At 50.5% G+C, this 27,619-nt stretch overlaps 2 protein-coding genes across 3 annotated transcripts in view; both read right to left on the bottom strand.

Moving 5' to 3' along the window:
- Positions 1–5,398, bottom strand: part of Dtx1 (deltex E3 ubiquitin ligase 1) — a 32,571-nt gene extending 27,173 nt beyond the window's left edge. The window contains exon 1 of one of the 2 annotated variants that reach the window (XM_008847483.3): positions 4,903–5,398. In XM_008847483.3, coding sequence (XP_008845705.1) covers positions 4,903–5,161 — 259 coding nt within the window. In that variant the 5' untranslated portion in view covers positions 5,162–5,398. The remainder of the gene's footprint in view (positions 1–4,902) is intronic. The other variant, XM_029570579.1, reaches the window with a different exon arrangement.
- A 13-nt stretch (positions 5,399–5,411) lies between these two features.
- LOC103745584 (translation initiation factor IF-2-like) lies at positions 5,412–6,703 on the bottom strand. The gene is made up of 2 exons (XM_029570573.1): positions 6,394–6,703; positions 5,412–5,872 (listed from the first exon to the last, which is right to left on the bottom strand). The coding sequence occupies exons 1-2, from the start codon at positions 6,701–6,703 to the stop codon at positions 5,442–5,444; spliced, it is 741 nt and encodes a 246-aa protein (XP_029426433.1). The 3' UTR covers positions 5,412–5,441.
- Positions 6,704–27,619: the final 20,916 nt, after the last annotated feature.

A 27,619-nucleotide genomic window follows, 5' to 3' on the forward strand; every position in this document is an offset into this window, starting at 1 on the left:
AGTGGGACTGCTAGGTTGTGTGACCTTGGGCAAGTCACTCTCTCTGGACGTTAGTCTTCCCATCTGGAGTCTAAATCTTGGATGTGCCTACTATGGTGATAGCTACATTTCCTCTCTGGGTGGCCCCACTTGTCCCCTTTAATCTAAGTGTCCCAGGCAGGACTTTCCCCTAAGGAAAGGGTGCAGGACTGAGAAGAGTCTGGGCTGCCCAGAGAAGGGATGCAGACTTAGAGATGCTGAAACAGTCACAGCCTGTCTCCAGTCTGGCATCTTGAGACACCAGGCACAGCTGTGTGTGGCGCCTCCGACACAGCGTCTGGTCTTAGCTGTCTCTTTACAGAATGGATAGAGAGAAAGACGGGAGACATCTGTCACACAGGCGCTCTCTATCCCCTGACCACTGACACATGGAGCCTTTCCATTTGCAGGGGTCAGGTCATCCCTTAGAAAGGGGTGTGTGAAGTGGGTCTGGGGGAGGCCCTGGGACTGCTAGGTTGTGTTGGGCAGACCGCTCACTCACTCTGGGCTTCAATCTCCCCATCTGAAGTCTAAGTCTTGGAGGCACTAACAGTGGATGCTGCTGCGTGTGATGTGTGGGCTGAAAGCCATTCCCACCCCCTCACCCGATATCCTGGGGGCTCCTGGTGCTCTGCAGGCCCACCTGGCTGAACCCTTCTGGGCCTGTCCATTTGTTGCCAGCTAGGTTTGTCTGGGTGGGTGAGTAGATGGAAGACTCAAACAGGAAGATGGGTCCAGCCAGAGCATCCTCCCAAGCTGGGTCTGGTGGGCAGGCCTGTCCTCCCAGGTACTCAGGAGACTGGAAAGGAGGATCACAAATTCAGGGCTTGCCTGGGCAACATAGCAAGACTGTCTCAAAATGCAAAAATAAAGAGGGTTGGGGATGTAGACCAGTGGTAGAGCACTTGCCTAGCACGTATGAGGTCTTGGGTTCAAATCCCAGCCCTGAAAAGAAAGAATGTCACCAATGAGGAAGCTCAAGAGCAAAACTATCAAGAGGCCAACCCTATACCTGCCTCTACTCTGTCTTGAGTGCAACTGTTAGGGACGGAACATCCCATGGCCAGGGGACATAGCCCTTGCCTCCACATAGGGAACTATGGTCTGGAGGGCCTCACAGGGAACTTCAACCCTGGAGAGCAGTAGAAATAGCTTGGGCAGCTAAGTAAAAGCTGGCCTGTTCACTTGTCCCCAAGACTGATACCTGGCTTCATTCTGCTGGCCACAGCAGAGGCTCACAGATGGGACGTTCATGTGCCAGTGGCAGACGAGCCAGCTTGGGCCTAGTGTGTGTTTGTATGGCACATGCTTTCTAGAATACTCTGAGGCCTGCCTACATCTCACTGGGTGTCTTGGAGGTGTGAGCTCTGTCACATCCCATGGACACAATTAGAAGATGCTGGGGTAAGATGAGTGAACTGCAGTGAGGGGCCAAATGTACCCACCGTCCATAGCTTAAGAACTAAGAGCAAAGTTGAGGAGAAAAAAGAATATTTCATGAGCCACGAAAAGTGTATAAAATTCCAATTCCTGTGGTGTCCACATGTTTTATCAGAACCTAGCCTGGCTCACTCATTTACAAATATCTGGGGTAGCTCAGGCTGCAGGTCCTGTAAGGTTAAGAAGCTCACCAGATACTGTGGGGGCAAAAACCAGGCTCCCAATTCCCCACCCGAGGGAAGATCAGCTTATAGGCTTGCAGAGACGGGTTTAGGGAGCAGATCTATAGGGTACTCTGCATTTCAGTGCATATGTACCAGTTTAGGGTTTTATGGTTTTATATTGTTGTGTTATTTTTTTCTTCTGTTTGAGACAGACCCTCATGTAGCCCAGGCTGGCCTTGAGCTCACTGTGGATGAAGGTAACCTTGAACTGATCTTCCTGCTTCCATCTCTGAAGGCTGGGATGATAGCAGTGTGCCACCACTTTGTCCACTAGACTAGGCCACCACACTACCAGACCCCCCCCCTTTTCTTTTTTTGGTTTTAAAATTTTACAGGTTTTGTTTTGGTCTTTTTGAGACAGGGTCTCCCTGTAGCCCCAGCTGGCCTAGAACTCACTAAGTAGACAAGGCTGGCCTTGAACTTACAGAAATCTGCCTGCCTCTGCCTCCCCAGTGCTAGGATTAAAGGCGTATGCCATCACGCCTGGCATACCAAGGTATTTTCAAGAAGGATCTCTGAGTGATAAAACTGAGGCCTTTTATACATATTAAAATTCTGGGGGCTGGAGAGATGGCTCAGCAGTTAAGAGAACTGGCCGTTCTTGTAGAGGACTTGGGTTTGGATTTAAGCACCCAATCTCAAGGCTGAGGCTTTCTAGCCCATCTCTCATCCACAGTGTAAATGGGTCTAAGTTCACTGTAGGTCTAACAGGTTGGCTGGTGATAAAATGCCCTCTACCAATTCCACTGTGGGAATTGAGACCTGGGGAAGTGGGGACCCCTGTCCATGGTCACTCAGCTGGTGAGAACAGAGGGGAGCTCATCCTACTTCCAGCTCATCCCTGGATTTCTGGCAATGAGGGCCAGGGGTCTTTCCAGACCTGGCTCAGCCCCACCCTGTCCAGGGGAGACAGCTCCTCCCTCTCTCCCTACTTCCTGCAGCATTCCAGCCAAGTCCTAGGCCCCTCCACCCTCTCCATCCCCACAAATTTCCGGACCTTCCTCCTTGCTGGGGGGTCTTGGCAGGCCAGGAGAGAGGAAGTGGTCCTTTCCAACTCACAGGGTCAGGTGTGGCTTGGGGGAACACTGGAGGGAGGTGGGGAGGGGATGGGGCCAGACTAAATTCCTGGACACTCCAGTGAGGTTGAGCCATAGGCAGGTGCTATGGAGAATAAGGGGGGTGGAGGGAGTGTGTGAGTTTAGGGATTTGAGAGCTAAAAGTGGGGGTGCTGGGACTAGAAGGAGGGCTGTAGGGTAGGGCCACAAGCAAAGTTGCCAATTTGGCCTCCTGTGGAGGGGCTGTCTCTGCTTCTAAGAACAGTGCTTCCCTGCCCCCACAGCCCTGCCCTTTAAGTTAGGTAGGTTCTATGAAATCTCACAGTCAACATTCCTTCTGAGTCCAGAAGGCTAAACCACTGAGCAGGAAAGGGGGAGCCCTGCCCCTACTGTTCTCAGGCCTTCCTTCAGGAAGGACTACAGGGTGACTTCTGGCTCTTAGGATCAAATCCAAGGTCCTTCCCACAGTCCAGGCCTACAGATCTGCTCATCTTGAGCCTTCTCTGCTTCCTTCCAGCTTAGCAAACACAATAACTCCTTCTCTCCCAGGGCCTTTGCACTGCCTCCGTTGAGCTGGCAACACAGGCCTCCCTAGCTCACTGCTCACTCTTCAATGGCTGTTCACTTCCTGGTTAGGCTTCCTCAAGCACACTCTCATGCCTCCTGCTTGTGTTTCAACATGGGGACTGTTACTGTAGGCTTTCTAGCAGTGGCCTTCTGATAAGTGGTCAGTGCAAATCCAGACACACAGCAAATCAGTGAATGCCCATGAGGGAGTAGTGAATGGGACTGGCATGGAAACAGACAAGGAAACATCACATCTGTGGGCCACCAGTGATGCGTTCCCCTGCATGTCTAGATTTCTGTAGGCACCACGCAACATTCTAGAATGTTGTGATGTGCAGTATTGGCAAAGCTCTGGGTCCACGCTGTCCCCTGCATAGCCACACATGGCTCTTGAGTGATCAAAGGGTAGCTACACGCTGACCTTTTAAACTAATATGAGCTGAAGTAGCTACAGGTGGTTAGTGGGACTGTGTTGGGCAGCAAGCTCCCAGAAGAGGAGGTTTCTATTGTTCCCAAGCTGGTAGCCTGCGGCTCTATCACCCAGGGAAGCACAGGGAATTCCCAGCCCCTGCTGCTGCCCCTCCAAGTCAAACACACCAGGGGTTCCTTGGTGATTCCACCAGATTGCCCATCACATCACTGTGTCTCAGTGGCTACCAAGTGACGAAGCAGGGAGCTCTCTATAGAGGAACAGAGAGGGGACCTGAGAGCAGGGCCATCCATCTTTATCATTACCATCAGCATCATCCAACTGATACAGCCACCAAGGCCACCAGCAGCAAGCCACACCCAGACCAAAAGGCCACCAAAACTCCTGGCAACATCACTCCCCACATCCATCACACACCAGGCTGCTTCCCTCCCCGCCCCTCAGTAAGACCATCCCTGGCATAGCACCAAGGAATTCCACAGTCGACACTACCCCTGGCCTTTGACCTCACCACAATGCCAACACAGCCACCATAGTGTCCTCCATTACAGCCCCACCCCCATCATGGACATTGCCCCCAGTTGTCACCTGCACAGTCACTGCATTCCCCGCTCCCCAGCATCTGCAGCCAACTTGCCATGCCAGCCCTAGACTCCAGATGCCTGGGTTTGACCCCAGCCCAGAGTTCGGATCACTCAGCTTCTAAGAGGCTCAGTTTTTTAATTCTATAAATTGGGCCCACTAGGGACTGTAACAGTCAAATATTTGTTGTCCCTGAATCCTGGCAAGACCTCAAATTCGGAGCAGCTCATGATTTTGATAAGTGCTAATGCTCCCAGGGGCTCTGTGCTGTGGTGACTCACTAAAAAAAATCTTTGCGTAGCTGTGAAAGGTAGTGATCTGTAAATTTTGCAGGTGAGGAAACAGGCTTGGAGAGGTGATCCACTTACCCAAAGACCTCCTGATAATATAAGAGGTGGCTGGGGCTGGAGTCTTAACATGGACCAGGATATGGCTGTCCCTTTTCCCAGGGGAGAAGGGAGGAGCCTGGATTGGCAGACAGGACTTTCTGCACCCCAGGTTCCCCCCTCAGAGATGCTGAGGGTGGTCTCCAGTCCCTTTGTAAAGGTGGTAGTGGCACCTGGCCAGGTCTTCAGGGTCTGCTCACCTGTGTCCTGTCGGAACTGGTGCATGGACTGCAGGTCTATGATGTAGGGTACCAGCTGGGCATCCACCTGGCCCAGGACTACAGAGCCCCTGGCATCCTCCTTGAGTACGTTCTCGATGTGGTGGCACACAGTGGCGGTGTAGGGTCGCCATCGACTGTGTTCATTCAACCACTCCCACACCACCACCCTGGCCACGTTCTGCGGTGGGAAACCCAGCCCGTTCACCGGCACCATCACACCCTGGCCTGGCCGAGACATGGCCGTTGTCTCCTGGGGGGCCAGGTCCCCAACTCTTGCTGGCCCAGCTCCTCCTGGGCCTGGGAGCACCCGGGAAGTGCCGTCCTCTCTCCCCAGGGCGAGTAGCGAGGGCTGTGGCCTGCTTCCTGGCTCCGCGGCGGCGTCTCTCCAAGACCTGGAGGCCTGGGTTAGGGGGATGGGTGGCAATCCAGACGCTGCGGAGGACCCCTTCCCGCAGAGCGCAGCTGTCGCACACTCGGGTGCACGCAAGGTAGCGTCTTTCTTACGATGGGGGACACTCTCAATTCCTTGGTCCCCCTGGTTCAGGTGGGAGGGAGGCGCCCGCCCCTGTAGGTACTGCCTCTTCCACACTGGTCTCTGGTCGTCTTCTCCCTGCCACGCAGGGCCTTGTCACCCCGGCGGCGGCGAGGGCCCCAGCCTGCTGCTGCCTGCGCTTTCGTTCTGCGCTGGCGACTGTGACCCAGACCCGGCGCCTGGCTTCCTCGGCGGCGGCTTGGATCCGCCCCTCCCGACGGCTTTGCTGCAGGGGCGTCCCTACACCCCAGCACGCAGGCACCCCGTCCCCTCTCCTGGCCGGCTCTGGAGTGGGGGGATCACAGATCACCAGGAGAAGTGGGCGGAGCGCGGGGCCCGCGGCTCCGGAGCTGTGGCTGGGGGACCTGGGGGGGGGCGGGGGCCGCGGGCACGCCCCACCCCACTCGTGCTCGCGACCTGCATGGGAGACAAGAAGGGGCGAGGGCCCTTTAAGAGGAGAACTCAGCCCCCTCCCCCTCCCGGGAACCGTGGTGGAGAACAATGGGGCGTCGGTGGGGGGGCGACAGGGGGGCTCTGGGGTACCTGTCGGCTGTCCCTGGGGCACCAGGAGCTGAGCCCGCATGGGTCCCCAGACTGTCGCCAGCAGCGCCCCTGCTAGGCTGGTGAGCACCCCAAGCCAGCGCGCTGCCGGGGATGCGGGTGGCTTGAGAGTGGGATAAGGGATTCGGGATGCAAGGATGTGGAGATGTAGGGTGCAGGATGCCGGAGGTGGGGATGCGGGATGCTGGATGAAGGATGCGTGATGAGGGACGCGGGATGGATGGAAGGTGCGGGGTGCGGCCGCGGCCCAGGGCCCCTCAGAGGTCGCGTCCCTAGGGGTGAAGCCTGGATCTGCTGGTCCCAGTGTCACCGCCCGGGTGCATCCTCCCGCGGGCCCACAGGAGCCCGGGATGTGGGGTCCCAGCGCCCGCGCTCACCGAGATCTCCCCGCGCTGGCTTCTTCTCCGCCGAGCCCCGCTCCCGGAGGGAGGGAGAGCAGGAGGGAGGGGACAGTCCCACCTCCGCCCCAGCCCCAGCCCTCGCAGGTCGAGCGAACAGACCGACGGACGCAGCAGTCGCGGGAGCACCGACACAGCGCCGGGATCCCGCGGGTGGAGGCGGTCTTGCTCCTGGGCGGGGCGGGCGGAGGAAGGGGAGGAGACCGACCCGCCCCACCGCGGTGACACGCGAGTCGCCGGCTCCCTGAGTCCTGGCTAGGCCCGCCACGACGCCCCTGGATCTAGGCATGGGGGGAGACGGGAAGGGGGCAGTTAGGGGTCCTCGCACCAATCTGTCCTCTTTACATTCAAGGATTCTGGCCAGGGCCTGGAACACAGTAGGTGCTCATTAAATGCTTGACTAGATGAATCTGATTTAGAGACAGCCTAAAGAAAGCTCCTCAAGCTTTCTGGGGTGGCCTCCTGTCTCCTCTCATGATTCATGCAAGTGGGAAAGGCCGGCAAGGCCCATTTCAGAGCCAAGTAGAACCCTGGAGCCTGAAGGGTTCACATGAGAAGACTGAGGCCTAGGAAGGATGAAAACCAGGCCCCAAATCACGGAACACTGGGCAGTGCCCACATCTGCACCCAAATTGTTCAACTGGGGAACCCAGTTAGCCAGCCCAGTCCTTCCCCACAGCACCCACCCTTACTCCAGGCTGGAGGGTTGGGGACAACATCTGCCTGTCACCGAGGGAAGGAACCTAGGCCAGGAGGTGGACACTAGAGGGAGGGAAAGAGGGCTTTGCAGGAACACATCTACCTGCAAACAGTGGGTGTTCCATAAATGCAGATGAGAATTTTGTGGCAGCAATTCAAGTGTTAATGGACACCAAGCTGGCCCTTTGTCCTCTGGCAAACTGGACATAGTAGCTAGGACACACACAGGCTGGGAGGGGGAGGCCCCCAGGGCCTGTGGTGTTTAGATTGGGGGAGATGAGGAATGTGGCTGCCCAGGCTGTCCGGAACTCCCTCCCAGGCCAACTGAGTGGGGGTCAGTGGTCTGCTTGGGAGCCATCCCAGAGTGGCCCACGCTCTCTCCTCTGCCTCCCGGTGCAGATGGTGAACTAGACAGGGTCAAGGGCAGGTTGTGCTGGGTGCTTTCCCAGAACCGAAATGGGCCAGCTGGAGTCCCTCCCCTACTTAGGCTTCACTCAGTCCTGCAGGCCTAGTGCCCAGCTCCTGGGTCAACAACTGCTTCCCTTGTGTCTGCAGCAGACTGAAGAGAGGGGCTTGTGGGTGGGCAGCTCCCCAAATCTGCAGGGACAACCTCCCACAGGCTGGGGAAGCTCTGGGATTTTAGTTCAGGGTCCTCGGATGGCTTTCTCAGGGCCATGAAGATGGCCCTGCACCATGCTGACAAACTTGGGCGCCTGTGCACTATTTCCAAGATTGCCCTGGCTTTAAGTCGGTTCTTCTCAAATGTTTACAGCAGATACTGAACAACCAGATTATGATACAGAGGGAACATGGGGCCCTAGGGTGGGAAGATGTGGCTTAAAGTCACTGGGATATTTAGTAGCAAAAGAGAAAGGAGGAACCCAAGTTTCAGGATTTCCTGCTTCTTGTTATTTAAGCCTGAGTAAACACTGCCGCCTCCAGGCAGCCTTCTCTGAATTCCACCCATCTTCTTCTGTGTCACCCTGTGTCACACCTTGGTTACTGAGCCACTGGCATGAACTTGTTCCTGTTGTAGAGGAGCTACTGTGTTCCTTGTGCTTGCTGCACAAGAGACTATATGTCTGTTAGAGTGGCCCCCTGGAGGTAAGACTGGGGTCCTCATTTTATACTTGGAAAGCAAAAACCTCCACAGGAAAAAGTAGCAGAGCTGAGATTTGAACGCCAAACACCTTTGCACCTCCCACAGCACCATGCTGCTCTGGTGTTTGTTGAGTGACTAATAAATGACACCCGGCTGAGGATCTAGCACAGTGTGGTCCTTTATGGCCACTCTCTGCTGATGGAACACAGCAGAGCACTGAATCCTGCTCCTACAGCTTCCTAGGAGAAAGGTGGTCCAAGGAGCCGGAAGAAATTTGGCCATGAAGAAGTCCACACTTGCCTGGAAGGATAACTCAGAACGTACTGGAACAAAAACAATGAATTGTGAGTGATCTGTGACAGGAGGCCCAGAAGAGGATGCCACTCAGGGTGACACACAGCTGGGGCCCAGGCTCCAGGAGGCCAAAGTCAGCTCACCCTTTACTGCAGGGCACTCTGGGTCTGGTGCTGGGCCAGCTGTGATCCCTTCTTTGGAGGTTGTGTAAAGTTTAAGTGGAAAACAGGAAGCAGAACAGGATTGTTAGGGTGTCTTTGGGACATTTGTAAACCAGGGATCCTTCCTGGGGCTGTGTGTGGTGGAGGTGAATCCAAGGACTCCCAGAAGGGTGCCCTGTGTGGTGGCCTGGTCTAACAAGCAGGGGGAACCTGAAGATGAGATCCCTTGGCCTCAGCTTAAGTTCATGTCCAGCCCAGCATCCATCCACTTGGGAAATGCTGGCCTCCCTCGCTGAACACAAGCCTCTTCCTAGGAGTGTTTAAAGATGACAGTGTGCAAGCCTTGCCTCAGAAACCCAGGTCAGCCTGAGGTCTAGTTTACTTTCCTGGATTTGAGGGAGTGAGGCCCAGGCAGAGATGAGTCGGTGTGTCTGTATTGTGAACACTGTTCACTGTTTATTCAGCTATAAATCATTTACTGAGGGGCCAGTGAGATGGCTCAATGGGTAAAGACACTTTCAGACAAACCTGATGACCTGAGTTCCATTCCCAGGCCCTACCTGATGGAAGGAAAGAATTGCCTCCTCTGTGAGTTGTCCTCTGACCTTTGTATGCACACTGTGGCACATATATACATGTACACACAATAAATAATGTAATAAAAACATTTATTGGACACCTATTGTATACTAGTGACAGACACTAGGGATACAGGTGTGGGTAAAAGACATGAAAGTCTTTGTTCCCTAGCACTGACATGCTGGATGAGGAAGACAGATGGTAAACATACTGTGTGTCCTAATGTAAGCACTATGAGGAAAACGGGCCCTCTTTGACATCTCTGCAGGGGATGTGACTTGGCACAGATACAGTGACAAACAGCCTGGCTTTTCTCCTAGTGTTAAGCATGGATGTACATGACCTCACAGTTCCTCTCAACAGCATGAAATTCTTGCCCATTTATAAGAAGAGTCACACAAAAGAATGTTCATGGACATTCCATCCTCAGTCACCCAAACTAGGACAAAACCCACAGGCCCATTCGTGGCAGAGCACATGGATAAGCTATGATTTAGTTTTCAAAATGAAATATTACACAACCCTCAAAATGAAGTACTACTACTTCAGGTGCAACAGGACCATATCTGAGACAGAATGTAGAACGAAGAATGTATAAATGTGATTCCCCTTTGTGAAGTTAGTGGTAACTGAAATGATACATAAATCCATGGGAAAAGAAACTCCATGTAAAAGAAACCACAGACTGACTGTGATTCCAGTGGGGGAGTGGGAAGCTAGGAGGAGAGGAGACACACAATTAGACAGCATGAGGCCAAGATCTTAGCTTTTGCTTTGAGTGATGGTTCCATGAACATTTATTATACTATTAAAATTGGATACAATTAGGAGCTAAGGAGAGTGTGCTGTGAACTGAGATTAATGTTTAACGAAACTTATATGTGTGGTATATGTATGTGTTCTTGAGTGTATGCTCACATGAGTGCGTGTGGAAGCCGGAGGTCGTTGCTGGGTGTCTTCCTCGATTGCGCTCCGCCTTATTTATTTTGTTTGTTTGAGACAGGGTCTTACTATGTGCCCCTGTCTAGCCTGGAATTCGCTGTGTAGACCAGGCTGGCCCCAAATCCACAGAGATCTACCTGCCTCTGCCTCCTGAGTGCTGGGTGGGATTAAAGGCATGCATTATTACACCCTACTAGACCTTAATTTTTTTTCAGATTTATTTTATATGTATGAGTGTTTTGTCTGCATGTGTGTAAATAAACCCATGTCATACAATGCCTATGGAGGCCAGAAGAGGGTCTGGAACTGGAGCTGGAGTTACAGATGGTTGTGAGCTGCTATGTAGGTGCTGGGAACCGAACCTGCCAGTGCTCTTAACCAATGAACCTTCTCTCCAGTCCTCCACCTTAATTTTTGAGACAGAGTCTCTCACTGAACCTGGAGCTCACCGATTGGTTAGGCTGGCTACCAATGAGTTCCAGGTATGGAAACTGTCCCTGCCTCCCTCCAGTACTGGGGTGACAGGTGGGCTCTACCATGCCCAGCTTTTAGGTAGGTGCTGGGAATTGAACTAAGGTCCTCATACTGTGCTTTACTAATGGAGTCATCTCTCTAGTACCTCTGAGTGGCTCTTAAAAGAAGTGAGCAAGCAGGGAGGGAGGAGGCTGAGGGTTCTGGGGCAGGATTGTGGTTTTAATCAGCTGCTCATGGGTGGAGGGGGTGCCACTGAGGTAGCCTCGGAGCCAAGACCTGAGGAGGAGTGTCAAATGGCAGGCACAACAGGTTCAAAGGTCCTGTGGTGGGAGACAGCTGAGCCCTTAAGAATGACAGAAAGGTCAGTGGGCTAGAGAGAGGAAGTGTGGGCACCTGTCCTGGAGATGATGGAGCAGAAGGAAAGAATGAAGGAGCCTGGTTGGGCGGAGGAATGGAAAGGGAAGAGGACACACGAGTTCCCAGAGGGCTCCAGACTCTGAACCTGATCTGCTTCTCCTGGGGTTGTGTGAGACTCCAGGTCTTCTTGAGGCCAGCTAACTGGGTTTGTATAACTCAGAACCCAGTGGGTCCCTCCAGTCAAGTCTGGGCTGGGGACCCTGTCCTAGTTTGTTTCTTCATTTCTGTGGCAAAATACTCTGACCAATACCAACTTGGGGAGGAAAGGGTTTATTTGGCTTACATCTCCCAGGTCACAGTTCATCAGGGAGCCCAAGGTAGGAACTCAGGGCAAGAACCTGGAGGCAGGAGCTGGAGCACAGGCCATGGCTTACTGGCTTGCTCCCCTGGACTACGCTCAGTCTGCTTTCTTATGCAACACAGGCCCACCTGCCCAGGGGTGGCACAACCCACAGTAGGCTGAGCCCTCCTACATCACTCATCAATCAAGAAGATACCCCACAGACATGGCCACTGGCCAGTCCTATGGAGGCAATTCCCCAATTGAGGCTCCCTCAACCCACTGTGTCTAGTTGACACTAAAGCTATCCAGCACAGACCCCCAACTGGAAGGGGGCATTCCCTGGGAGCTTTTTGAGTATCAGGGGGCTTTGTGAAGCTCTTTCAGGGTTCCAATAGTCCTAGCAGGTGCCACAGCAGCGTGCACACCCAGATCCGATTGTTGGGTCAAGCATCTGGGTACAGAGGTGACCCACCTGCTTTCACTGGGTATCCCCACCTTTGTGGACCTTGGTTTCTCTCTTCCGTCATGTGGGCTGGGTGAGTCCTGACCACATCTCCCTTTGAAGCCAATTGTTCTGGCCACTGGGCAAGGATGGTGTGTGTTGGGGGTCGGGGGGCTGAGCCAAGCTCCTTTCTCTATCACAGAGGGAAAGGATCCAGAGAAAGAATGGGGCAGACAGGGTGATCTGGACATGTCTCAAGTTTTGAAGAGCTGGCTGGGAGAGGGTAGGGGCCCATCCATCTGCAGGACCCAGGTCCTTCCCTCTAGAAACTGCTGTGTAGTGAATGAAACCCAAGCAGACACAGCACGCCCCCTGGCTGCCAAACTTTGATCCTTTGTTCCACTCAAGGGCTTTTTAGTAATCTGTTTTTTAAATGTATTTTTAAACTTTTTTTTTGTAGTAAAAAGTATGAGATTTCCCATCTCAATCATTTCCAGTTTTACAGTTCATTAGTGTTAATTGGATTCATGTTGTTGTTCAAATGATCCCCAGGAACTTTTTCATCTTGCACATCTGAAACTCTGCCCAGCAGACAGTTGCTCCCTGTCTTTCCCTTCTCCAGTCCCTGAAAGCTCATCCTATTTTCTGTCCCTATGGATCTGACTGTTGTATTGCTGCATAAGTGGGGTCTTGCGGTATCTTTCTGTTTGAGACTGGGTTATTTTACCTACCTTGATGTCCCCAAGACTTATCCACATTATAGCTTGTGTTAGAATTTCCTTCTTTTTTAAAGGTAGAGTAGTACTCCATTCCCTCCCCCCACCTCATGTCCCACTTTGCTTATCCATTCATCCTCTCACTGTGGGACATTCAGGATGGTCCTATTAAGAACATGGGTACACAAATACCTCTTTGAGACCTTGCTTTCAATTCCTTTAGGTGTGTTCATTGTCAACACAACAGGGTTTAGAATCACCTAGGAGAGTCTTGTCTAGCCATGTCCTTGAGGGAGTTTCCAGAGAGAATTAAAATTAACTCAGGGAGAAGACCTACCTTCCTTGTGGGCAGCACTAGCCTATTGACTGGTGGTCCTGGAGAACATAGAGGGGAGAGGGAGGAGCCAATGGAGCACTGATGTTGCCCATTCTGCTTCCTGGCCACCATGTTGTGAGCAGCTCTGCTCTGCCACACTCTCTCCCCTGTGATGAACCTAGGTCTCTGAAGCCCTGAGCAGCATCAGTCTCTTCTCCCTCGCCATGTTTCGGCCAAGTATCTTGTCCCAGTGGCCTAGTTACTTTTTCTGTTGCTGTGACCAACTCCGTGGTCACAAGCAACGTGGGTGAGGAAAAGGTTAAATAAACCCTTATGCTTTCAGGTCACAGCTCATCTCTGAGGAAGTCAGGGCAAGGACTCAAGACAGGAACCACGGAGGAACACTGCTTACTGGCTGGCTCACTGGCTCATGCTCAGCCAGCTTTCTTATATAGCCCAGGCCTACCTGCCTAGGGTTGGTGTTGCCCACAGTTGGCTGTGCCTTCCTATATCAATCAACAATCAAGACAATCTCCTACAAACAGGCCCCCAGGCTAATCTGACTAAGAAAAATTCTTCAACTGAAATTTCCTCTTTCTAGGTGACTCTAGGTTGTGTCAAATTGATGATAAAATCAATTAGCCAAACAGTGATCAGAAAAGCTAAAGAGTGCTATAGACTTGAGTTGTGTGCTCCCAAATTCATAAGCTGAAGCTTAACTTTGACATGGCTTAAAGTGGTTGCTCAGGTTAAACGATGGGATAGGTTGGAGTCCCAGTGCTATAGAATCAGCGACATACATCCAGAAAGGGTTGTATTCAGCCAAGGGGAAGCAATATATCACCTGAACTTGCATTTTTTAATATTTTATTTATTATTTTTATTTTATGTGTATGCATGTATCGCCTGCATGTAGGTAAGTGCACTCTGTTGTGCAATGACTGAGGAGGTCAGAAGAGGGCGGATCCCCTGGAACTAGAGTTATGGACAGCTGTTGGCTGCCATGTAGGTGCTGGGATCTGAACCTGGGTCTTCTGCAAGAACATTCAGTGTTCTTAACTGCTGAGCCATCTCTCCAGCCCCGAACTTGCATTTTTAACCCCCAGTACTATAGCAAATACATTTTTATTATTGAGCCCCTAGATTGTGACAGTGTGTATAGGAGGACCAGTGTCTAGGGGAGTTCAGTCTCTGAGGGCTGCCCCCGTCTCCCCAGCACTACACCATTCATACACAGGTTCTCTCTCTCTCTCTCTCTCTCTCTCTCTCTCTCTCTCAGTTTTCCTGAACCATCTGAGAGTGAATGTACACAGGATATCTACTTACCTCACCCTAGCTTATGTTTCCAAATCCAAGGGAACTCTACCTGACCACAGAGGAGACTACAAGGCACCGATACCAGGTCACCTCACCCACAGCCCAAGAACACCTTCCACACATAGCAAGACAGAGAGAGAAAACTTCCCTGGTCGGGTGCAGCACTGGATGGTCCCAGACCATCCATCTCAGCCAAACTGACATAGCCAGGCCCAGCTGGCCCATGGGCTTATGGGAGATAAGGCCTGGCTGCTGCTTATGTCTTCTCTTTGGGGGTTGTTTTTCATGCAGTTATAGTCTTGACAAAGCAGCTCCATTAACCAGAGGCTTTGGGCTCAAAGTGCAGAAAACCCAAAGAGGAGAGTCTTAGTTTTTTATTTTAAAATTTATTTATTTATTTATGTGTGTGTGTGTGTGTGTGTGTGTGTGTGTGTGTGTGTGTGTATGTGAAGGTCAGAGGAAAACCTATGGGAGTTGGTTCTTTTCTTCCACCATGTGGGTCCCAGGAATCCAACTCAGGTCTTTAGGCTTGGTGACAAGTGCCTTTATCCATGTGGTGGTTTGAATGAGAATGTCCCCCATAGGCTCCAAGTATTTGGACATTTTGTCCCTAGATGGTGGAGCTGTTTTGGGTCCTAGGTGTGGCTATCCTGGAAGAAGCATGTCACTGGGGGAGGGCCTGGAGAGTTCTTAAGCCTTGCCGGATCTCCAGTTCCTCTCTTGGTTCCTGTGTCTGCTTGCAGATGTAGAGCTTAGCTTCCGCTCCTCCTCCAGCCACCTCTGCCACCATGCCTCCCTGCCAAGACCGACTGTAATTCCCCTGGAACCATAAGCTCAAATAAATTCTTCCTTTCATAAGTTGCTTTGGTCAGTGTTTCTATCACAGCAACAGAAAAGTGACTAATACACCCACCTAGACATCTTGCTGGCATAGGATTCTTATTTTCAAAGGGTAAACCCTAGGGTCAGTTCTGACACAATGATGCTGCATGACTTAGGGTCTATGGGGAAAGAGAACATCATATGTTCTCTTCCCTCCCTCCCTCCCTTTCTCCTTCCCTCCTTCCCTCCCTCCCTCCCTCCCTCCCTCCCTCCCGGAAATGGAATGTTCATTTGCTTTCTAGTTCAATTGTGGACAGGGCCAGTCCAAGGTCTGCAGGGAAGGCTGGAGGTCAGGGAAGAGCTGATGTTGCAATTGAGTCTGAAAGTCATTTGGACAGAGAATTCTTTCTTCTTTGTGGGACTTATTCTCTCAAGACCTTCAACTGATTGGAGGAGGTCCACCCATATTTTGGAGGGCCCACTGCTGGACTCAGTCTACTGATTCACAGCTTATAAATACTTTCACAGCACATGTAGACTGGTGTTTTGAGCAAACATGTGTGCTCTATTGCTTAGTCAAGTAAACACCTAAAATTAACCATGGCAGCAGCCATCTCGTTTTTCTGCTCTCCTGTCCAGGACAGTATTAGTATCTCAGCTTTAGCGTTATTTCCCCAGCATCACAAGATGGCTGCTGGAGCTCCAGAAATCACAATCCCAGGGGAAAGTGCCCAGAGCAGAAGGGAGAAAGAGTAAATAGATCTTTTCCTCTCATCTCCAACTTAAGAGGAAGATAATGTTTCCCGGATCTCTTGGCTGACTTCCCTTTTCATTGGCCGGCACTGGGTCACATGCCCACCTCTAGTCCGCCCATCGGCAGAGGATACAGGATGCTAAGATTGTCTTTGAGAAGTGGGGACCCACCATCCAGCTCAGGTGGATTTGAAGAACAGGAAAGGGGAGGAATGGGAAAGTATCCAGCTCATGCATATTCAGTGCTGGTGAATATTCCAGGAAGGAAGGCATAGCAGATGGAGCCTGCTGCAGACAAGAACTTCATGGAGGAAGCAGGAAACAGGAAGCAGAAAGGAGAAAAGAGGAAGGAGGAAGGAGGAGGGAGGAAGGCAGCTTGTGGTGTGGGATAGGGAGCCCTGAAGCCTGAGCTTCTGCAATGGCTGACCCAGGTCACCTGGGACTTCTGGTTGGGTGGCTGGGGAGACTCAGCTGCCACACAGTGGCTGCCACCAGCTGCTGTGCCCCCTGGTGTGACAGTTTGCTCTTGTCCCACAGCCTGTCGTCTGAGTTCAGGCCAAGCAGTTGACACCTCGCCAGCAGTCTGCTGTCAGCTGAGAAGCTGATTCCGAAGGGGAAGGCCGTGGAGGACACATAGACGGGAGACTCCGGCAGGGATATTCCCTCAGTATGGAGAGGGGAGGAGGGAGAGAGGTAGGAGAGGGGCCTGGACCCCAAAGCGGCACTGGGAGGTCAAACTGGCTGGAAAGAACAAAGACCAACACTTGCACTCAGGACTCCATCCAAGCTTCTCCCTGGTAAGTCTACCCGGAAGACAAGGAGGCGGAGGACACTCTCCTCATAGACAGGCAGCCCAGGACTTTATCCGAGGTCAATGAGCCCACACCTGACATCTTGAACTACCTGGATTCAGCTTCATTTACCATCTTCCATCAAAGGGTCTCAGATTCAGGTGTGGGTGGCTGCACCCCCTAGAGGCTCCCAGGGGAACTGTCTGTTCTCTCTCCCAGCTCTGAGGGGTGTAGACCCCTTGGCCTTTAGGGTCAAAGTCCCAACATGACACCTTAGTTTCTGTGCCTGTGGTCACGTCCTCATTGCTTACAGGTACCTCCTGCTGCCTCCTATAAAGACTCATGATCTTGGGACACCTGGAAAATTCCAAGGACCTTCCGTCTCCAACACTGGTCCCACCCACAAAGTCCCCACTGCTTGTAAAGCCACAGGGATAATGACAAGTGTGGTTTAACATGTCACTGGGGACAGTTCCTTAGCTAAGCAGCTTCAGGGTTGTTCCCCCTCCCCTTCCTGTCACTGGCTTCATGTGGCTACAGTGAACAACCCCATGGGGGCTTCACCTGCCTCAGAGGCCATTGGTGCGGTTTCTTAGGGCTTAAGTGTGAAGTATCCCCCACAGGCTCTCATGTTTGAACATTTGGTCCCCAGCAGGTGGGGCTGATTAGGGAGGTTGTGGAACCTATGGCATGGGGGTGTGGTTTTCAGAGCGGGGTGTATGTGTTTGTGTATGTGCAGGTGCACATGTGTGCGGTTGTGCATGCACACGTGTGCATACAGAGGCTAGAGGACAACCTCAGATGTTGTTCTTCAGGCTCTGTCCACTTTGTTTTGGAGACAAGATCTCTCACTGACTTGGAGCTCATCAAGGAGTCCAGGCTGGCTGACCTGTGAGAACCAGGGATCCTCCTTTCTCTGCCCCCCCATTGCTGGGATTGCAAGTGTGTGCCCCTGTGTTTGTTTTTTTAAAAAATATTTTATTTATTATTTATTTTTATTTTATTTTGTGTGTATGAGTGTATTGCCTGCATGTATGTAAGTGCACCTGTGTCATGCAATGCCCGAGGAAGTCAGAAGAGGGTGTTGGATCCCCTGGACCTGGAGTTGCTTGTGGTTGTTAGCTGCCATATGGCTGCTAAGAGTCAAACCTGGGTCCTCTGCAAGAACAGTCAGTGCTCTTAACCACCGAGCCATCACTCTAGTCCAGCCTGTTCAGTTTTTAAAATATGGGTTCTGAGGATGGAACTCGGGTCCTCATGCTTGCAAGGCAAGAAGTTTACCAAATGAGCCATCCCCTCAGCCCTGGGGGTGGCTGCACTTCCAGCCTGGGTTCTCTGCTGAGAGCTGAGGACCCTCAGCCTTGTGCTCCCATTACTGTGAACTTCACCATATCTTCCCCGCCACAATGGACTGGATCCTTTCAAGCCGTGAGCCAAAAGTAGATCCTTCCTTGCTTAAATTGCTTCTGTCAGGCATTTTGTCACAGTGCAGAAAAGTAACAGATATACCATTTTTAGGTAAGAGATGAGTTTGTGGGCCCCAGGGTCCCACTGCATGAGGTGAAGTCTTGGCTTCACCTTAGTTGCTGTGTGACCTTGGGCAAATTGCTTCCTTCTCTGAGCCTATTTCTTGTCTTAAAATGGAATGATATGGATAGATGCTTCTCCCATAGGCACAGGGTGTGAGGATGAAATGATATCATCAATGTTGAGTTCTTACAACAATCTCCAGTTGCCAATAACCTTGGCGAATGTTCACCAGCTTAAAAAAAACCCTCATTGTTGAAGGCAGAACATTTTGTTGTTTTCACCCACCAGGTTGCCTTGCTCTCTCTGGCCCTGAACTTTGGGGGCTGAGTGTGCCACAGTGTTTAATTCAGCGACCTTAACAGACAACAAAATGGAGCAAAAGGATTCTGCCTGGAACAGACCAGCCCTAGGCTCACAGACTAAGCACAGTAAGGTTGGCTTCCTGTCTGCTGTCGTGCAGAGGAGTTGGGTAGGCCTCCATCACAGCCCCTTGTGTCTCTGAAGCAGGGGAAATGGAGCCATCCTTTCCACTTCTAAACCTGCTTTCAGATTTATTTTCATTATTTTAATTATGTGGATGTGTGTGTGTGTGTGTGTGTGTGTGTGTGTGTGTGTGTGTGCATGCGTGTGAGGGCAGCACACTGTGTGGTGTGTGTGAGTGCGTGTGCGTGTGTGCGTGTGCACACGTGTGTGCGGTGTGTGTGCACGAGTGCGTGTGCGTGTGTGTGCATGTGTGTGTGTGTGTGCACACGTGCGCGCATGCAAGAACCATAAGCTGAATTTCTCTTCTTTGCAGACTTCTGTTCTTTGGAGCCTCTCTACAGGGGCAGCTCTTTTCTCCCATGGTTTTATCAGCCACCCCACTCTGCCAGGGCTGCTGAGTACCCACAGAGGCCAGAAGAGGTTATCGGATCCCCTGAAGTTAGAGTTACAGGCGGATGTGAGCTGCCCAGCCTGGGTGCTAGGAACAGAACTTGGATCCTCTGCAAAAGTAGTACTATCTCTTCACCTCTGAGCCGTCTGTCCAGCCCCATTTCTAGAGTTTTAACTGAGGGGGGAAGACATACCTTGAATGTGAGTATCACCATCCCATGGGCTGGGGTCCTGGGCTGAATAAAAGGGGGAAAAGAGAAAGCAAATTGAGCTGAGCCCCAGAGTTCATCTCTCTCTGCTTCCTGACTGCAGGTGCAATGTGACCAGCTGCCTCATGTTCCCGCCAGCCTGACTTTCTATATTCCTCATTAAACCTATTCCTAGCCACGTGGTCAGATACAGCCCAGCAGCGTCCCCACTTCTGAGGCCCACGTTGGCCTTATCCAGGATTCTCTAGAGGGTCAGAAGCAGAAATAGCACCAGAGAAGCCAGTTTGTCCTGCTGAGTTTGTGTCTTGCTTTAGTCCCATCCTTTTGTTCTACCAGCTTTTAGGCAAGACCCTTGATTTCCTGGCCCAATAGCCCTGTCTGTGAAATGGGAACAGCGCTGTGCAGCCCAGAGAACCTCATACATTCCAGCCAAGCACTCCACCCGTGAGCTGCATTACCCCACCACCTTTAAGCTTAGTGTCACACAAAGCCTCGAGGAGTTCAGGGCTCCAAGGTTCTTGTTCTAATTCTTGGTACAGGGAGACGCATGCTCAGTTAGTGGTGGGCCAGACAGGTTCCTGCCGTCTTCCCAGCTTTGTGCCACAGCAGGGTGGTTCCAGGGTCCCAGCATTCCAAGTGAAGCTGAGCTTCGAGGTGTGTGCTGTCTGTTCGTGGGGGTGCTGGGGGCCTGAGCAGTGGTGAGTAGCAGGGTTAGCAGGGTCACACAGCATGCTGGAAGGAGGTCAGCTTGACGCTGGCCTATCCGGGCAGTGTACTATGGTGACCTATGTGCAGGTGTGGAGGAGGTAGAGGGAGGATGCTGAGCTTTTAGTCACTTGTAGAGTCCTGCAGAGGCAGGCAGGGGCTTATGAGACTCCAGAGTCACCAGTGAGCCCAGTCCAGAGTCTTCTAGGGTCCCAGATATGAGCACAGAAATGCTTCCTGGTCAAGACCTTAGATGATTGTGCTGGGCACAGTGGTGCACACCTTTAATCCCAGCACTTAGGAGGCAGAGACAGTTGGGTGTCTGTGAGTTCCAGGCCAGCCAGATGTACATAGCAAGTTCCAGGCCAATCAGAGCTACACAGTAAGAACTTGTCTTAGAAAAAAAATAAAAAAAGACGTTGAGCAAGGCGGTACCCTGAGCCTCAGTGTCCCCATTGGTCAGATGGAGATAAAAATACCCCATGTGCAAGAAATAAGATGATGAGTGAGGAGCCAGGCTGGGTACAGGCAACACTGATCTCCAGTGGATTTTATTCTTTCTGAGCAGACAGCATGCTCACAGCTCAGCTCACCTTGGCCTTGGGAATAGAGTGCAGTTCTCTGTGTGTAGCCCAGCAGGGCCTTGTAAAAGCCTGGGGCTGAGGTTACAAGCTGGAGTTTAGCTTGACCTGACCCAAGAGGTTTGACTGGACAGGGCCCAGGCTCAGAAGAGGGGTGGACTGTGGAGGGCTATCCAGTAAGTGGGTGTAGCCAGGTCTTGATTCCCAGAGGACAGCTCTGGAAGTGTTTGTGGGGGAAGAAGGATGTGAGGTGTGAGGTATTGCCTTCGGTTTTGGTTTTGGTTTGGGCCATTTTTTTTTTTTTTTTTTTTTTTTTAACAGGTCTCACTATGTAGCCCTGGATTTCCTGGAATTCACTACATAGACTAGGCTAGCCTAGCCTGGAACTCACAGAGATACACCTGTCTCTGCCTCCTGAATTTTGGGAGTAAAGGCTTGGGCTACCATGCCTGGCAGATGTGGGATACTGGGGGCATGCTTCCTCAAGGACCCAGAACTTGGAGGTGGACGGGTGGCAGCCTGTGCCAGCTGCTCACAGTGGTATGGAGGATCCATACTTGTGCCTTTGAACTGCTGTATCTGGTCAGTGTGTTGGCTTTTGGGTTTCTTGTTTGTCCCCTTGTCTTTGCTAAATGTTTAAGGCCAAGCCAGAGAGATGGGGTGGGATGGCCAAGGATGCTCCTTTCCTTGGGAAAATACAAGTTTTCTGACCTCCCTCCCCCATCCCTGTAGATTTCCTCCTCAGCCTCACTGCCCAGCACTGGGACCTAGCACAAGGCCAGGCCAGCTGCAGAGGAGGCTGGGTGGAGTCTCATTGACCTAGTCTTGTAGTGAGAAGCCTCCAGGGAGAAGCTGTGGGGATGACTGGGGACTCTGGGAACTGTTGATGATTCACTCAGTCGAGTATACCCTAGTGGTACCATTGAGCCGTTCACTTGCTTCTTCTCTCTTCTGTCCTTTTTCTGGGATACCCCCAGGTACTTAACAGTTTCTAGCTCCCAGCCTCTGCCTGGCTTTCTGGGTGTGACACCTGTGGAGCCACAAGGTGTCTCCTGGGTCAGGAGCTCCAAGGGCTTGCTGCTTTGTTGAGACATCTTGTTCCTCTTAAGGATTTTTGATTTGGAGGCCCTGTCTTTTCTTTTTGCACTGGATCCTACAGATCATGGAGCCTGGCATGATGCCATGGCAACCGGTCCTGCTAATCCAATGATCCCCAGGGTTTCATATCATCCTCTGGAAGCAAAAGGCTGTGAGATGCAAAAGTGGTCACCAGAGAGCTGACATCATGAGGTAACTGGATTGAAGCAGCCCTTCTGCTCTAAGAGATGTGTGCACATGTGTGTACACCAGTGTGTGTGCACATTGTGTGTGTACATGTGTGCATGGGGGGCAGCTAAGTAAAGGATATAATTTTAGTGGGAATGATGAATACTTGATTTAATCTTGTTTAAGAGTTGGTAATTAATTGGAACATAATATAAAATATGCTAATTGGATCTTATTGTAAAATATGCTAACTGAATCATATTGTAGAATATTTAATGCCATATAAAGAGCTTATTTTCAAGGCACCTCCACAGTGACACCGAGTTCTCACTCCCACTTACAGTGACATTTTCCTCCTATGGACTCAGTTCAGGGCCCTTCACTCTTCCTTCCCTCCCTCCTTTCCTTCCTTCCTTCCTTCCTTCCTTCCTCTCTTTCTTTTTATATTTTATTCATTTATTTATGTGTGGATTCTCATGCCATGGTGCATATGTGGAGTCAGAGGACACCCTGGAGGGGTCAGTTCTCTCCTTCCACCAAGTGGGTTCCAGGACTTGAACTCAGGTAGTCAGGCTTGGCAGCAAGTGCCTTTACCCACTGAGCCCTCTCACTGGCCCATGTGCAGTATATTTCTAAATCTTTGTGTTAGAATGACATTGGTTGTCTTAATTATTGTTGCCACATCATTGAGTGGCATCAATGACACCCACAATGCCCTGCAGCTCTCACCTCACCTATTTTCAAAACTTTGCTCTTTTTTGAGATGGGATCTCATGTGGTCCAGGCTGGCCCATCATACTTGCTGTGTAGCTGAGGATGACCTTGGACTTCTGGTCCTCCTGCCTCTACCTCTTAAGTGATAGGATTAAAGACATGCACCATACCTGGCTTGTCTTCAGTGTCCTAAACATAAGCTCACTTCCTACTGAGCAATGACTTGCCCCATCCTACTCCTCCAAACCCTGGTTATCTCTAACTGTCTTTGTCTCTGAACTTGAAATCACACAGTATTTATCCTTCTGTGTCTGGCTGCTCACACAGCACGTTTTTTTAAGATTTATTTATTTATTTTTGTTTTGTTTTGGTCTTTTTGAGAAACAGAGTCTCCCGGCAGCCCCAGCTGGTCTGGAACTCACAGAGATATGCCTGCTTCTGCCCCTCAAGTACTGGGATTAAAGGTGTGTGCCACCACACCTGCCAAGATTTATTTATTTTTTAAAATTATGTGTGTGTGTGTGTGTGTGCGTGCGTGTGCGTGCGCAGGGGTTATGTGCACATGAGTGCAGTACCCACAGATGCAAATAGAGGGCATCAGGTCTTCTGGAGCTGGAGTTAGAGGTGGCTGTGAGCCATCTGATACAGATGTTGGGATCCTCTGGAAGAGGATTATGCACCCTTAACCAATAAGCCATCTCTACAGTCCCTCAGCATGTTCTTACCGTGTTCACATTAGAACTTCGGTGTGTGTGTGTGTGTGTGTGTGTGTGTGTGTGTGTGTCCTTGTTTGATTTCTGTTGCTGAAATAAACAAACTTGGATAGGAAAGGATTTATTTTATCTTACAACGCCCAGATCACAATCCATCACCGAGGGAAGTCAGGGTAGGAACTCAAGGCAGGAACCTGGAGGCCAGAAATGAAGCAGAGACCATGGAGGAACACTGCTTACTGGCTTGCTTACCCTTGCTAGCTTGCTAGCTTTCTTATATAGCCCAGGCCTACCTGCCCAAGGATGGCACTACTCACAGTGGACCAGGCCCTCCTACCTCAACTAGCAATCAAGAAAGTAGGGGCCAGAGAGAATGCATAGTGGTTAAGAGCACTGACTGTTCTTCCACAGAACCTGGGTTGGGTTCCTAGCACCCACATGAAGGCTAATAACCACCTGATATTCCAGTTCCAGGAAATCTGATGCCCTCTTCTTGCTGCCATGGGCATTGCACAACATGGGTGCACTTATATACATGCAGGCAAAATAGTCATGCACATAAAATAAATAAGCAAGGGGCTGGAGAGATGGCTCAGCGGTTAAGAACACTGGCTGTTCTTGCAGAAGACCTGGTTTCAAATCCCAGCACCCACACGGCAGCTAACAACTGTCTATAACTCCAGTCCCATGGGATCTGACAACCTCTTCTGACCGCCACAGGCATTGCAGGACAAGGGTGCACTTACCTACATGCAGACAATACATGCATGCACATAAAATAAAAGTAATAAATAAAATGTTTTTAAAAAATAAAATTTTTTAAATGCTGGACTGGAGAGATGGCTCAGTGGTTAATAGCACCGGCTGCTCTTCCAGAGGACCCAGGTTCAAATCTCAGCACCCACATGGTGGCTAATAACTCCAATTCCAGGGGATCCAATGCCCTCTTCTGACCTCCTTGGCATGTCATGGGTGTACTTACATACATGCAGGCAATACACTCATACACATAAAATAAAAATAATATAATAACTAAAATATTTTTAAAAAGAAGAAATGCCCCACAGAGAAGCTTGAAGGCCAATCTGATGTTCTGTTTTCCCAGGTGTCTCTAGTTTGTGTCAGGTTGACAAAAACTAACCAGCACTGTGTGTGTGTGTGTGTGTGTGTGTGGACATTGGATTCCTTCATCTTATTTCTTTGAGGCAGGTCTCTCACTGAGCCTGGAGCTGTGCTAATGGCCAGAAAACCTCAGTGACTGACTCTACACGTAGTGCTCTGGTTACAGCCCCATACACTGCCACCACTCCTGGCTTTTCATGAGTGTTAGGATCTGAATTCAGGTCCTCAAGCTTGTGTGGCAAGCACTCTACCACTGAACCACCTCTCTAAGCTCCAGAGCTTCTTCATTTTCAAGAGCAAGTTCTATTCTGTTGTATCCACACACCATGTTTTATGTCTATTCACCTATGAATGAACACTTAGGCTGTTTCTGTCCTTTGACTACTGAGACTAGCATGGAGAACATTCATGCACAACAGCCAGTGTGGTGGTTTGGATGAGAATGTCCTCCATAGGCTCCAAGTATTTGAATACTTGGGGCCCCATTCGGTGGTGCTGTCTGTGGAGGTTTAGGAAGTGTGGCCTTGCTGGAGGAAGCACATCACTGGGGGGTGGGCTTTGAGAGTTCATAGCTTTGTCCCATTTCCAATTTCTCTCTCTGCTTCCAATGCCTGCTTGAAGCTGTTAGCTCTCAGCTTTCTGTTCCTGCTGTCTCCTGCCATGCCTCCCCAGACCATGATGTACTCTTATCCCTCTGGAACTTATGTAAGCCCAATAAACTCTTTCTTCTATAAGTGACCTGGGTCATGGGATTTTATCATAGCAACAGAAAAGTTGATATAACCAGTCTGAGACTTTGTTTTCCAAGTATTTGGGGTCTTTGTCATGGTGTGGAGTTATTGGTCATATAGAAGCACTATGTTTAAGATACCACTTTTGCCCTGGCTGCCCCATTTCTAATTCCCACCAGCAACACCTAAGAGTTCTAACTCCTTTATCTATTTTCTTGGCCAAATGTTATTTTCCATTTTCTTAGTCTATAGCTGTCTGATGCGTATGAAATGCCTGGTGGTTTCTTTTTTTCTTTCTAAAATGTTTTTATTAGCATATGTTAGTTTTACATAAAAGTGTATTTCCTTATGACATTTTCTTTTTCTTTAAAACATTATGTTTGTTCTAAATTATGTGTATATGTGTGTGTGCATGGGTATGTGCACAGTGAGTATGGATGCCTTTGGAAGCTAGAAGAGGGCACTGGATTGCCTGGAGCTGGAATTACAGGTGGTTGTGAGCCACCTGATGTGGGTGCTGGGAACCAAACTTGAGTCCTTTATAGGAGCAGTACACTCATCCCCTCCTTATGACATCTTCATTCATGTATAATATATCATGATCTATTCACCTTCTACCCCACATGTCCCCCTCTTGTCCCCCTCTCACTTCCACTGACCGGCTCTCTCTTCCCTACCAGCCCCATTTCTGCCTTTAGCCCCCTCCTCTCTTCTTGTGATCCAATGGATTTGACTAGGGTTGTTTACGCACATGGAAGCTAACCAATAGCCACACAATGGAAGAAAATGTCTGTCCCGCTCGCTCTCCAACTGTTCTGAAGATAAACCCTCAGGGAGGGGTGAGGCCCCACAAGCCCCTTCTCTCTCCACCATAGGATGCCGACAGCCTGATCTTGTGCAGATACAGCTGCTTTAAATTCGTGAGTGCAGTGGCCAGTCATGCCCAGAAGTCAGCATTCCATGTGTCTCCCCTACCTTCTGCTTCGTCTGGCTCTTCCATTCTTTCCACCCCATTCCTCCATGGTGTTTCCTGAGCTTTGAGGGGGAACGTCACATTTCTCAGTTAACCCACTTCAAAAACTTCCTCACAGATGTGACCACAAGTTTTCCTTTTAGGTGATTCTAGATCCTGTCAACTTGACAATCAATATCAACTATCACAATCTTGGAGGCTAATTCTCTCTGTGTGTGGAATGCATGTGTTCATGAGGGTGTACTCATATTCCTCTGTCTATGTGGAGGTCACTCTATTGCTCTCTAAATTATTATTATTATTAATTATTTGAGACAGTCTTTCACTGAACCCAGAGCTCATCAATTGGGCTAGGTTGACTGACCAATGAGCTCCAGGGATGCTCCTGTCTCACCCTGCCCCCCCGAATGCTGATATTACTGACACAATGCTGTGCGCTGATTTAATTTGGTGCTGGGGATCCAAACTCAAACTCAGGCAGGCAGTTTACCAACTGAGCCATCTCCCTAACTTGAACATTTTTACTTATTTGTGTATATTTTGCCTGCATGTGTGTAAGTGTACCTCATCCATGCAATATTCACGAAGGCCAGAAGAAGGCATTGGATCCCCTAGGACTGGAGTTACAGATGGGTGTTAGCCATCATGTGGGTGCTGGAAACCAAACCCGAGTCCTCTGGAGCAGTCGGTGTGCTTAACTGCTGAGCCCTTTCTCCAGTCCCAGGAAAATAAATCTTAAATAACAGGAATCCCAGACTGGACATGATGGTACACACCTGTAATTCCAGCACTTTGAAGAATCAGGGGTTCAAGATCATCCTTGGCTACATACTGAGTTTGAGGCCAGCCTGGGTTACATGAGACCCGGTCTCAACAAAATGAAATTAAACACCCAAATGATTTCAGAATTTCAAGCCATGAATCCACAGGGCCAAATTTAAGGTCCATGGGAAAGATCTGTTCCTCGGGTAGATAACAGTATTTCAGAAATGCCATAGTGGTTTAATTCACTAGTCTGTTCAGTGTCCCTGGATTTGTAAGAAGCCAAGCAAAAAGAATAAAAAGGTTGGGGCTGGAGAGTTGTCTCAGTGGTTAAGAGCACTGGCTGCTCTTGCAGAGGACCTGGGTTCAGTTCCCAGCACCCACATGACAGATAACAACCATCCTTAACTCCAGTTCCGGGGGATCTGATATCCTCTTCTGACCTTCACAAGCATTGCATGACATGGATGGACTTACGTACAAGCAGGCAAAACATCCATACACATAAAAGTTTTTAAAAAATGATTAAAAAAGGTCGTTTCTGAGCCATTTCCCAGCCTGTCCTCTGCTCTGAGTACAGTCCGCTGACATCATGGGCTGCTGAATGATGCAGGACCCTGACTCCGAAGGGCTTCCAACCCCTAAACCCACTTCAATGGCCTCCCGTGGCGCCCAACCATTTCTAGGGCCTTACTGCTCTTCCTGCGCAGGCGAATTAATTCTCCCCAGTGCCACAAGGTGGCAGCACGAGCAACTGCAAAGAGACAGCAAGAGGGAAAGCAAGCAGAGAGAGGGGAGGTTCCCGGAGCAGAAGGGATGGGAGGGAAGGATGAGGTGGGGGCGGGCCTCAGCTCCTTGGAGACAGTGCTCTCAGGGGGCCTGAGATGTTGGCCACAGGTGTGACTCTGCCCCGAGTAA

Source organism: Nannospalax galili, unplaced genomic scaffold (genome assembly GCF_000622305.1).
Source record: "Nannospalax galili isolate Female #2095 unplaced genomic scaffold, S.galili_v1.0 scaffold120, whole genome shotgun sequence".
Classification (NCBI taxonomy): Eukaryota; Metazoa; Chordata; class Mammalia; order Rodentia; family Spalacidae; genus Nannospalax; species Nannospalax galili.

Excerpts from the sequence above, each read along its gene's own strand:
- LOC103745584 (XM_029570573.1), bottom strand. The coding sequence starts at position 6,703 with ATGCCTAGATCCAGGGGCGTCGTGGCGGGCCTAGCCAGGACTCAGGGA. Across the intron at positions 5,873-6,393 it reads GCCAGCGCGGGGAGATCTCG|GTCGCGAGCACGAGTGGGGT; the intron begins GTGAGCGCGGGC and ends TCTCCCATGCAG.